The sequence below is a fragment of the Bombyx mandarina genome, chromosome 05, assembly GCF_030267445.1.
Source record: "Bombyx mandarina strain Sakado chromosome 05, ASM3026744v2".
Taxonomy (NCBI): Eukaryota; Metazoa; Arthropoda; class Insecta; order Lepidoptera; family Bombycidae; genus Bombyx; species Bombyx mandarina.
The window spans coordinates 11080103-11093455 of record NC_143212.1 but is presented as its reverse complement, the minus strand read 5'-3'; the positions used below and the strand labels follow the sequence as shown (position 1 = coordinate 11093455).

The window sequence follows — 13353 nt, the reverse complement described above, 5'->3', positions numbered from 1 at the left end:
ACTCGTTTTTACTGTACAGTTATAGTATTTTCAAAATAATAATAACTGGTGGTAGGACGTCTTATGAGTCCGCACAGGTAGGTACCACCACCCTGCCTATTTCTGCCGTGAAGCAGTAATGCGTTTCAGTTTGAAGGTGGGGCAGCCGTTGTAACTATACTGAGACCTTAGAATTAATATCTCAAGGTGGGTGGCGCATTTACGTGGTAGATGTCTATGGGCTCCAGTAACCACTTAACAACAGGTGGGCATCTAAGCAATAAAAAATTTTTTTTATTTACTTTAGTGTGAGTCATTTTACTGTCTTATATGTCCACCTTATTCCTGGTTCGGTTCTGTGTGACAAACAGATTTTAACTGTCAACATCAGTGTAACACATAAAACGATATTATTTTATCATTTTATTAGAGTTACCTCGCCTAAATTCCTTTGTAATTTACAAATCAATTGTCAATTGTATTAGAATTATAATAAAGATAATATTTTGACTTTTATACGATCATTCTATCACAGCACTATTAGGTATGTCATTCTATCACAGCACTATTAGGTGCGCGTCACGGTCATACATAACGAAAAAACTCCGGTTTCAGCACTTCGATGGATTTAGTTAAGAGAGAAACAGGTTAAGGATCGTTGAAAGAGGTACATCTAGTAACAGTGCTTGTACGTATGTTTGACCTTTAATTCGATTCTGTTGTAAAATTCTAAATTCACTAAGATCTGGTGCCATTTGCGAACAGTATATCCATAATAATACTACCATTACTACTTTTTTTTAATATAAAGACAGTTAATTCCCACGTCCAACGTCCTAAAAAGTGTTTCAGTCAAAATCGATTTGAGATTTTCCAAAAACCGTTACGCGGGTAAAAATTCTAATAAACGAATAAATTATTTTTTTCTTTGAGTATTTTACTTTGACGAAAAGCACATACACGAAAAATATTATAATAAGTATATTTTTTGTCTTTGTTATTTTTCTCTGCTCGTACAAAGACAGCACTAATACTAATACATAGTTATATTAGAATAGAGATAAATGTTTTCACAGGTTTATTTTACAAGTTGAATTTTCTGCAATAATAATCTTTCTTTTTTTATATCTAGTTTTTTACAATTTTAACAATTTCCAATGCGTGTTTATTTCGAAATGTAGCACGCACAAGGTCAAAACAGATCTAAAACCCCTAACACGACCAACATTACGTAAAGCTTGTTTACGACAACAGTTTTTATTGGAGCCGCAACAAGGTGCCGCCGTCAGGGAGGCTGATGTTTTTATCAATATTAACGGGTGTCTTTTCGTACTCGGTCTACTGACTCGGGTCCCACCTTAATTTAATTTCCACGATTATGTGCAGATCAATCACAAGAAATTACTGCTCGAGTAGACTTTTTTCTTTTTTTTTTATTGCTTAGATGGGTGGACGAGCTCACAGCCCACCTGGTGTTAAGTGGTTATTGGAGCCCATAGACATCTACAACATAAATGAGCTACCCATCCTGAGATATAAGTTCTAAGGTCTGAAGTATAGTTACAATGGCTGCTCTACCCTTCAAACCGAAAAGCACTACTGCTTCACGGCAGAAATAGGTAGGGTGGTGGTACCTACCCGCACGGACTCACAAGAGGTCCTACCACCAGTAATTACGCAAATTATAATTTTGTGGGTTTGATTTATACTACACGATGTTATACCTTCACCGCGGAATTCAATCGTAAACATTTGTTAAGTAAGTATTTCATTAGACTCGTATCAACTAAAGTTTAAGTACTAGTGGTAGAATATACACGTTACCGCAACGGTAACTATCATCCTAACTACGCGGAGCAATCATGAAATTTGGTTTAAAAGATAGAGGATAACGGTTGTTCCAATTAAATTAAGTCTAATCTTGTCTCAATGTATTTCTAGTTGAGTTAGTAGATATACGAGCATAAAGGCTACCTCATAGAGAGTGGCCACTGAGGTTCTTGGACAACAACGCCAGGGACATAAGCTGCCTACTATGCTATTAAAAGTTACAAACAAATCCAATATTCATAACCACGAATATTTTTTAAAAATACGACAAATATACTTACATAGTCTAAACTGTTTGTCACCGCTTATGGCTTAGTGTACCATAAAATATAACCACGACTATTCGTCGAGCGTTTTACACGCGACATTCGTTTCAGAGAATCTTATATAATTTATATTGAAATATACTGTATGAATGAAAATCACACTGAGCGATTTAAAATTTCATTTAAATAATAAAAAAATCTATCTATACACTATTATTACACCATACTCACTACATTCACTAATTTTTTTTATACCATGAAAAAAGTTTGTAGTGATAGTATTTGAATCTAAAAATTAAATAGTAATTAAATTAAATAGTAATAAGTGCAACCATAATTTTCATGTTTAGCAATATATAAAAAGGAGAAAACGAAAGTAGCTTCAGAGGTACAAATTTAAACCAATTTCGTACAAGAAACACAAATCTAAGTAATTCTACAGTAAACAGATTAAGTTATCCGAAGACCTTATAATTAAATAAAATAACGACGAGATGAAATTTAATATCGGTAAGGAACTTTGTAACAATCTTGATGTTTTAATTTAATCATAAAAGATGTTCGTAGATGAATACCCTTAGACAGAACACTTATTTATCGTTCAGCTGACCCGGCAGACTTCGTAGTGCCTCAATCGATAAATAAAAGACACATAAAGGGGACACATCAAAGGAAAAACAAAATTGTTTGTTTTTATATAATTCCGAGCGTTTTTACATTTTTCACCTTTTAAACCTTCCCTGGACTTCCACGAATAATTCAAGACCAAAATTAGCCAAATCGGTCCAGCCGTTCTCGAGTTTTAGCGAGACTAACGAACAGCAATTCATTTTTATATATGATATTGTAAGCAAACGAAATAAGATCACTGAACGGGACCATCTGTAGTGCAGAATACATTAATTGATGTAACATGTGTTAATCGTCATATATAATATGTAGTATACTGCTTAGTTGGGATGGCAACTACAGAGTAGCAATACTAACTTGTGTCTGAAGTGGAGAACTCTCTGGGGCGAGTCTCCAAATGGGGTGAATTGAACTTGGTTCAATTCAACCCGTTAAAGACACAAGTTTGCGCGTTCACTGCGAAGAAGGACCCCTTTGTCATGGCGCCGCAATTCCAAGGAGTATCCCTGCAACCTTCCGAGAGTATTGGGATACTTGGGGTCGACATTTCGAGCGATGTCCAGTTTCGGAGTCATTTGGAAGGCAAAGCCAAGTTGGCGTCCAAAATGCTGGGAGTCCTCAACAGAGCGAAGCGGTACTTCACGCCTGGACAAAGGCTTTTGCTTTATAAAGCACAAGTCCGGCCTCGCGTGGAGTACTGCTCCCATCTCTGGGCCGGGGCTCCCAAATACCAGCTTCTTCCATTTGACTCCATACAGAGGAGGGCCGTTCGGATTGTCGATAATCCCGGTCTCACGGATCGTTTGGAACCTCTGGGTCTGCGGAGGGACTTCGGTTCCCTCTGTATTTTGTACCGTATGTTCCATGGGGAGTGCTCTGAGGAATTGTTCGAGATGATACCGGCATCTCGTTTTTACCATCGCACCTCCCGCCACCGGAGTAGAGTTCATCCATACTACCTGGAGCCACTGCGGTCATCTACAGTGCGTTTCCAGAGGTCTTTTTTGCCACGTACCATCCGGCTATGGAATGAGCTCCCCTCCACGGTGTTTCCCGAGCGCTATGACATGTCCTTCTTCAAACGAGGCTTGTGGAGAGTATTAAGCGGTAGGCAGCGGCTTGGCTCTGCCCCTGGCATTGCTGAATTCCATGGGCGACGGTAACCACTCACCATCAGGTGGGCCGTATGCTCGTCTGCCTACAAGGGCAATAAAAAAAAAAAAAAAAAAAAAAAAACTAAATAAGTGTTGTTACGCTTGACCTGCTTTGCTCTACCATGCCTATTAACATTTCAAAGCATTTTGTAACTCTCCAGCAATATTGTGTGTTTAAAATAATTTTTTTAATCAATTTAGAATATCCTGCATATATTATTACATCGAGAAGTGAAGGACTTTTTGTTTAGGCGACGATTCGGTTATAATACGCGACATTTATCTTTGTAATTAAAGTTGCTTTTTATTTGTTTTTTATTTATTGCTTATATGGTTGGACGAGCTCACAGTCCACCTGGTGTTAAGTGGTTACTGGAGCCCATAGACATCTACAACATAAATGCCACCAGCCACCTTGAGATATGAGTTCTAAGGTTTCAGTATAGTTACAACGGCTGCCCCACCCTTCAAACCGAAACGCATTACCGCTTCACGCCAGGAATAGGCAGGGTGGTGTTACCTACCCGCGCGGACTTACAAGAGGTCCTAACCACCAGTAGGTATCAGTATCAACAATTCGATGTTTTTAATTGAACTTCAATTGTTTTTACCGCATTCAAATAGCTGAAGAAGCTTTAATGGCTCTCCTGTAAAGTTGCAAAAATGTCGCTTAAATCAAATTGCCTTTCACCTGTTGACACAGAAAAAAAAGAACTGTTTCGTACGATATTTGTAACATAGAGCGCTTAAACATTTAGCTTTTCCACAAAATATGGAGAGATCTCTCGTTTCGCTCTATAATCTTCAAAACCGAACGAGTAGAGTAAGCAACACACCTGTAAATCCACTTTAATGGTTAATTTTATTTCGAATGAATGTACTTACTAAATTAAGAACAATTCGTTACGTGCAGCGCATTACAATTTTTGACGACGCCTGCCCTAGAAAATCAAGGGCAACACAGACAGTGTTTAGTCACAAAACCGATGTCAAAATTGCCTTCCAGTATTATTACGAATTCTATATTTACGCTAAGCTTGGGAGAACTGCCAGCCGGACTCTCCAATATGTTTCGAAGTGACAACAAAACTGCTAAGCCAACAACATTTTATGATTCAAATCATTGGAATCGATTTGATCATGCTTCAAATGAATCAGGTTGAAGATATTACCATATAATTATTTATTTTTTAGATACAACAAAATAATTTGTACCTTACAAACGAAATAATAATACCGCTCTAAAGGTTATTGTGATTTTGTTGATTTGTTCTAGGTAAATAATGAAGAGTATGAGGTCATCAAACTCAATTTACTTAATTTACCACAAGCGTAATGATTTCAAAATGTTTATTTATAAACGTTTCCTCATGACTGAGTCGTGATAACAACTCATGGGCGTTTCTGATAGTTTTGCAGTTTTAGATACATTTACCAGAAGTTCCATTTTCTACATGACCGACGACAATAAATACGTTTCTGCGGCGGATTTATATTCAATCTATTTTTAATCTCGTATTAGTTGGTTTGTTATTAATATTCCAGTAACAATTCCGCGTAGTAACCATTTCAATTATAAACACAAACAAAGTGTGTGATTTTCCAAAAAACCGTTACGTAAGTGAAAATGCCAATAAACGAATAAATTCATTTTTTCCAGTTTTTATGTTTTTCGTATACTTTTCGTCGTCTTTGTTGTTTTTCTCTACTTGTACAAAGACAGTACTAATACATAGTTATATTAGAATAGAGATAAATGTTTTCACAGGTTTATTTTACAAGTTGATACAATTTTTACAAGTTGAATTTTCGGCAATAACCTTACTTTTTTAATATCTAGTTTTTTCACAATACCAGAATATGAGAAATAGCTATGAACAATTATTAAGATTAGCGTTCTGTTCAATACATGTAATAGAAGGAATAAGAGCTCTTGTGAACAATCAAGATACTACATTAGCGGTATACCACTTACCGTTGGTAATCATGCACTACTGAACATATCAAATGAAGAGATACAGTTGAATGACACCGGTTAGTTACTTGATATCCGGTTGGAATCCCAGCGAGTTTACATGAACAGCAAATCAGTGCCTGTTATAATAAAATTATTGTGACTGTATGACTGCTCTAATAAAATAAATGTATAGAAAATCTAATTTAGATTCAGCAAATCGAAAAATGAGATCAAATTTAAATTCTCACCAGAAAAACGACAAAAATATCCTATAGTGTTTAATGAGATCACTCACAGTTATAAACACTTTTCAAGCACACTAAACCGTCTTTTTTCATGCACTGATAATAAAATCCACAATGCGTGTAAACATGCGCGCGCGCTTCTGTGTACTGGCTACTGGCTAGCGCAAAACATGTACGGCCAATGAGGACGGATGTGTGACGCTCCAACTGTGAATCAGACTCAAAGCACCGATATTCACCGAACGTTCCTCAGAAAACCTGCTGGTGCAAGCCAAAACATTCCTACCTTACAAACGATTCGCCCACCTATAACCATGATAATGAGTCATTGCGATGACGTCGATTATTAACCAAGACTGATATCATAGGTATTAGAACTACAGGCCAATAACGAGGTGAAATTGATTATGCGATTTGACGAAGAGCCAAAGTAAATGTGTGGTGACTTTGTAACATGTTAAATAAAATTGCATTAAGTATTCATTGCCTTCTTCGACGCGAGAGGTCGCAGTTTTTTTTATACTAAGCTATTCCATATATTTTGAGATTCGAACCGCTCACAGTTACCAGTTTATAAACAATGTAAATACCACGAAGCCACCATTCGTTCCGGTTTCAAGAGTTAGATAGCCGCTATACAATACAAATGAGACTTCAACCGCTAGGTCTCAGGTGGGTGACGATGTTCATGATGCCTATGATGTCCGAAACCACCTTACATTAAATGGATGAGGTTTTTCACGAAGCCAATAAGTAAATAAAACATAGGACTAAAAGGAAGGTTTTTTTTAAAATAAATCTGTTTCAATAACAATATATGAGAACACCACCTTCCCATAAAACCATCTTGTAAAAGAGGTGCTACTTTTAAGTGAAGTATATTTTTTTTCCTTTTACATTATTCTAACATGTTTATTTGTATAAAAGTCTTTAGAACGCAACAATATATTATTAATACATATTCAAATACCTAAAGTAATTTATGATGAACTTCAACTTATTTCTCAAGGGAACATTAAGACATGCCTATAAACGCTCTGTACTTATTCCGTAGCGTATCGTTAGTCATGTAAGTACAAAAAGGTCAGTGTAACAATAAAATCTTGTTACTTATTACCAAAATTAAAATTTCGATACGGCTAATATCCCTGTGCTGTTTATCTATGGCACTCAAATACAACTCAAATAGAATTCATAAACAAATTGTAATTCATGTTGAATTGCTTATTTGAGTACTATCATAAATCGATCAATATTTATTTGATGGCATTTCCGTTGATGTAATGAACTCTTTGTATTGATCAGACATCACTAAATTGATCCCATGGCTCCATAATTATATTGCAATAGAAAACAATATTGTAATAACACTGTCATTGGTAGATTTCTAACTAATGGAAATTTCTATTCATTATGTTTTCTTTTTTTTCTTCAGAAAAGTGAACAAACATGAAATTATATACGACAACAATGATGTGTACGTACTATCATTCGTGTTCATTGTTACGTGGTCGCATTTTAGTTGGAATTATGCCAATGCATCGATTTTTATCTTTTAATGACTAAATGCGTAGCTGCTCTATAAACAATGGAAAATTGTAAGCAAATAATAAACTAAATAAAAACCATGAAAGTGCATATCGTCCAGTGTTGAACTCTTCTTTTTGGATAAACGTGCATTGTTAAAATTCAATATAAATTAAATAGGTACTTCATATAGTTTTAAAATTTTTAACAACGCGAAATAGCAAAAAGCGAGTATCCTGTTTGTAAAAAAATTATAATAATCAACCTCTGTTGAATTATCTTATAAAGTTTTTATCTATTTTTTCTGTATTGTTTCTGCTTCCCAGTTCAATAAATATAAGGAGTTGTCACTGCAATGCAATTTATTAAATACACAGCCCATTACATTATCTATATATTAATACGTGAAGCAAAAAGAAGCAAAAAGCCCGTTGCGCGGACGGAGGAGTATGTAATTTCCCACAGTTATAGATAATATAGAGGAGGAGTGCAGAATGTTAATATATTTTTTAAATTATGCATAAAAAAAATATTAAATCAATAAAAAAAATTACACACACTACCGTGTATTTGACGCCTATACACATATCTTTGTTTATTGTCAACTTTTGTTATTGTTTTGGTCAAATTGAGAATAGGTTAATATTGTTTATCTTTAATATTATTTGTCTATAGTGCAGTTTTGGCGAAATCTGTGATTATAGAAGTATAATAATAGTCTTTGATAATAGTACCATAATAATGTTCAAACTTATAATTTCAATTAATTTTAGTCGAATTTCGACTACGGAAGCACCTTAGAAATATAAGCAAGCCATACATAAGCAAGCTAGCTTATGTATGTAGCTCGCTTATGTATACTCTAAGGGGAGCACTAGTATTTTATTAAATGCCGATTATAATAGTTTTCTCTATAACAGTAGATGGGCTGACCGACGAGTTAACGATTCACCCGGTTTAACTAGATAGTTATTTGAATGACGAATCACATCTTCAGATATGAGATATTTTTTGTGTCATTAAAAAATAGTTTGAAATTCCAAACGTTACCTGAGTCCGCTACCACAGGGCCTAGTGGATCGAAACGTACTCGATGTTCCACAGCTGCGCGTGCAGCACACACGAGATCGGAAAAGAACCGGTGTCTACGCAAAGCTAATTCATCGCGGCCAACAGGCGTAGCTGGTGGGTCTTTTGGACTTCCGGCTCCATCCCCTTTATTCGTACTCTCTTCAAAAACATCATCGTCATCAGAGCATGAATCTTGTTTGATGCTGGTTTTATATTCATTTATATCGCCACTGTTATGCACTGTTGATTTAAGAATGCCGGATGATTTACGGCGAGGCTCTGGGCGAACGTCGACGTTGGTTCGAGCAAGTTCTTCTTCGAGACGTGTCAGTTCCTCTAAAGTAGCAGAATTACGGCGGCAATCGACAGAAAAACGTTTGAAATCTAACCTACTCCTTTTGTAGTCTACCGAAAAACGCTTTTGACATAAATCTCTTTTCATAACTTCTTTGTTTGAGGGATATTCGACAGATATTTCGTTGGTCGGTTTTTCAAGTATTAGTTTATCCTGGCTGCTAGGAGATTTGTCATCTAGAATTTTGGATTCCTCATCTGTAATAAAACTGCACTCGTCTAATCCAGAATCTTTGGTTACTTTTAGCTGATTATCCTTTTCTATTATCTCGGAAGTATCATCTGTTACCTGTTCGGTTATTTCCAAGACACCTGATTCGTTCATTTTGTTAATTTGTTCAGATTTCGATTTGCTTTTACTAAGTTTCTTAGTAGGCCGCGCGCAGCAACTTTTGAACATAATTATAATATCCTATTTTGAAGAAACTTTGTTTCCTTTTAAACCAAATAGATTTACAAGTTTTCAACAAGCTCGTCAATCAATAATTTCTGAATGAAAACTTCCAGTTTAAGCCGAATAACAACGCTTAAGAGAAAGATTTCGTGTGAACATCTATGTCACTAAGACACGTTACAAAAATGAATTTTCATAAAGGGTAGCGCGTGATGAGTTCGTCCAGCCGGGCGCGCGGCGGCTGGCGACTGCCGGTAGTGACGCAGGGCGGATGCGCCGCCAGCTCGGCGCATTCAGCCACCCTCACCGAGTACTGCTCAATTTCGGGACCCACTGTTTTCTGTGCATGACATCTCCTAACGTATTTCGACATTGTCAAATTTAATTGAATATGCACATGGAACTTGTATTGTATTGTTGTAAGGTATAAGTAATTTCGTTTCAATTTTCGTATTATTCCCACGAAATCGTTCAACAGTATAAAAGGTCTAACTAAACATTAATATAGCACATAATACACGCCATTATTTCTTAAAATCTTCTAAAAACGCAATTATTGGGTTTTTACTACGAAATAGTATAAAATAATAAAATTAAGCCGTTTAAATAGAAAATTTAGGCGCGAAGATCTAACAGTCATTAGTAGTCCCCTTATGCGCCGCTTTCTGTACGTACAACAGGTCTAACTTGGGTTTTCTTCACTATTTAAAATTTTATTATACTAACAATTTTTCAGACAATGTGATTTATTAAAAAGATTTAGTAGAATTCCTTCAAAATGTCAACACGATTTAACCATTTCAATGTTCACTGTACAATGTTCCATGTGTAACCATAACACGACACTGGCAGAAATTGCTGAAAGCAGCAGCAGATTGCAATTATATAAAAAAAAAAAAAAAAAGAATGTTTACTGTCTTTCAATTTTTTTCATCAGAAAACACTTTCCAATTTTCACACTTTACCAAATTATAAATTATAATTTATCATCATGTGTGTCAGGTAACTGTTCTGAGATTCTAGAAAAGTTTTTAAATACACGATGTTTTTTTAGAATGTCAGGAATGCAGCTAGCTGACTAGCCGCCATTAACAGTAACAGGGAGGTAAATTAATAAAACACCCTTAGATAACACGGTGAAGGAATTATATCTATACTAATCTATACTTAATACTTAATAATAATATTATAAAGAGGAAAGATTTGTTTGTTTGTTTGTATTGAATAGGCTCCGAAACTACTGAACCGATTTGAAAAATTCTTTCACTGTTTGGAAGCTACACTATTCCCGAGTGACATAGGCTGTCATCTTTTTTGAAAAAAATTAGGGATCCTTACTAAAACTCAAATAATGTAACCCAAGCTGTAAAAAAATTACCTAAAACATTCTTTACACCGCGTGCCCTGTGAAAACTATTGATGATAGAATAAAATAATGTGCTACGACTTTGTAGAACACATTATTATTTACAAAAAGTATCGTGACAGCATATGTCTAACTATTATAGTTGTGCCGCCATAAGTGTTCTTATATTTTAAAAATAAAACAACCTCAAATATCATTGAAATTTTTGTTGACCCGAGCGGAGCCGGAGCGGGCCGCTAGTCATGTAATAAAAATCAAACTCGCAAAATTATAATTTAGGTAATTACTGGTGGTAGGACGTTTTGTGAGTTTGTGAGTCCGCAAGGGTAGGTACCACCACCCTGCCGATTTCTGCAGTGAAGGAGTAAGTAATGCATTATGGTTTGAAGGGTGGGGCAGCCGTTGTACTGTAAAAAATGAGACTTTAGAACTCATGTTTCGAGGTGGGTGGCGCATTTACGTTGTGGATGTCTATGGGCTCCAGTAACCACTTAACACCAGGTGGGCTGTGAGCTCGTCCACCCATAAACGCAATAAAAAAAAAGATAAATAATTACTGGTAGATAGACAACTGCCTAGATTTTCCGCCCAAAATGCCAAAATGTGTTCCAGTGTGATGAATAGTTTAGTTATTAATATTATTTTTTACTGCATTGATTGGATGATGAGCTACAGCCCACTTGATGTTTTTGTGTTGCTAGCCGCTACAATTTTAACCATTACACATCATAATGTAAACAACACCACCCAAATAAAGACCTCAGGGTGAAGTTCCAATTGTAATGCTTAATGGGTGTTCCACACCTCAAAAAGAAAAACTGGAATGCAAGACTGCTTCACAGCAATAATAGCCAGTATGTATATGAGCTCACAACAGGGTGTGACACTGTTATTATAACAAAATCACGAAATCCCCATCCTATACTGAGACAGCATGTTTACAACGCAACTATACTATGAAAATCTAAAAGAATTGAACTGTTGAAATTAATTTTATCAGTAGAACATTAAGAAATTTGAAAGAAGAAATCTTAATAGTGCTCTTAAAAAACTTTGTATGTATTTCCAATTTAAGAAAATAACTTCAAAAGTATTCAAAAAAACCTGTTTTTGTTTTAATTATGATTGTCTGTAGAAATTTAAACTAGTCAAATTAATCAATCAGTAAGTATAATGCATTTAATATCTTTTCCTTAAATTATTGTCTATCTGAAGGTGGTCTGGACCACTTGTACTTGTTGCATTTGTTTTATTTGTGTTAATATAAGTATTATAAGTACAAGAAAGCTTACTCATTTTGCTTGAGTATAAACTAAAGTATTTACAGTCAGCGGTCAGACCTGTTCCAGCCAATATGTCACAGGTTTCCCTCTTAATAGTTTTTTAATATATGTATTAGAACTAATTATTATATATTTAATTATTATTATAATTTTTGTAGAACTATTTTTTATTATCTATGGGTAAATAGACAACCAAATTTTACTTTTATCCAATTAATTGAAATAAATTGGAAAGAAATGTGTACATATGTATGTTGATTAAATCATAATATTTCCTAATATTTAATCAACAATATTGTAAATTTGAACTTTAATTTTTATAGCCCTGCTTAGCTAGATTCTTAAATTGCTTGTGAATTAGATCGGGGTGTGTGTAGTCTGAGTTAGATTAGTTACATGGAAAGGGATGTAAAATTCAAAATGTGACTTTTTTCGTTAACATAGGTATGTTGAGAGACAAATTAAATATGTTTCCGTTGTTATCATTCTTATGAATGTTTATAAATCATAATCTACATACATTTTTATCAATCACAATACAATCAACCGGTTGTATACTCAGATACCGAAAGTAAATAGCATTTGCTTGTGGCGTTGCTTAATCTAATCGAATTAGTATAATTACTTACCACTATTTAATTTCTCGCAGCTAAGCCGAAGTATTACTAGGAGTATTATGCATGTAGAGCTTTAATCCACGGTTTATTGTATTATAAAGTTGTATAAAATTTTCCCAAAATCAGTCTTAGCTAGGTTATTTCTATTTGTCACAAAACGACATCATTTGTGATACCAATAAAAAAATATTCACAATAAATATTTTTGGAAAAGCATTTTTTTTATTACCCTTGTAGGCAGACGAGCATACGGCCCACCTGATGGTGAGTGGTTACCGTCGCTCATGGACTTCAGCAATGCCAGGGGCAGAGCCAAGCTACTGCCTACCGCTAGATTATTGCTGGGATGCTATACATTATCGATTGGACAGCTATAAAATACTTAAAAATGTATAAATTATATAAAACAATTCCAAACGTGAAATGGATTAAGTTGTGAAACAGTTATTCATTTTCTTTTTTTAATTCTCCTATTTTTGCTTCAATTGTAATGCTGGTCACACTAAATCCATCTAACACCGGTCACTCACATGCGCACGAATACGCAAACCCGCAAGTGTAAGACGACATTTGCAAATTATTATGCAAAGTTTTCGCTGCATTCGTGGTTTTTCAAGCTGTGTCGGTTTTTTAACAGACATCAAAGCGCGCGAACCGCGAACCTTCGCGTAGTCTCCCAC

The 13353-nt window shown here is 35.1% G+C and overlaps 1 protein-coding gene across 3 annotated transcripts in view; it reads right to left on the bottom strand.

Moving 5' to 3' along the window:
* Window positions 1–9629, bottom strand: part of capt (adenylyl cyclase-associated protein 1) — a 41373-nt gene extending 31744 nt beyond the window's left edge. The window contains exons 1-2 of one of the 3 annotated variants that reach the window (XM_089727745.1): window positions 6065–6223; window positions 5835–5953 (exon numbers count right to left, since the gene is read on the bottom strand). In XM_089727745.1, coding sequence (XP_089583871.1) covers window positions 5835–5847 — 13 coding nt within the window. In that variant the 5' untranslated portion in view covers window positions 5848–5953; window positions 6065–6223. Of the gene's footprint in view, window positions 1–5834; window positions 5954–6064; window positions 6258–8638 lie in introns of those variants that run through there. The other 2 variants (XM_028185028.2, XM_028185029.2) reach the window with 2 other exon arrangements.
* Window positions 9630–13353: the final 3724 nt, after the last annotated feature.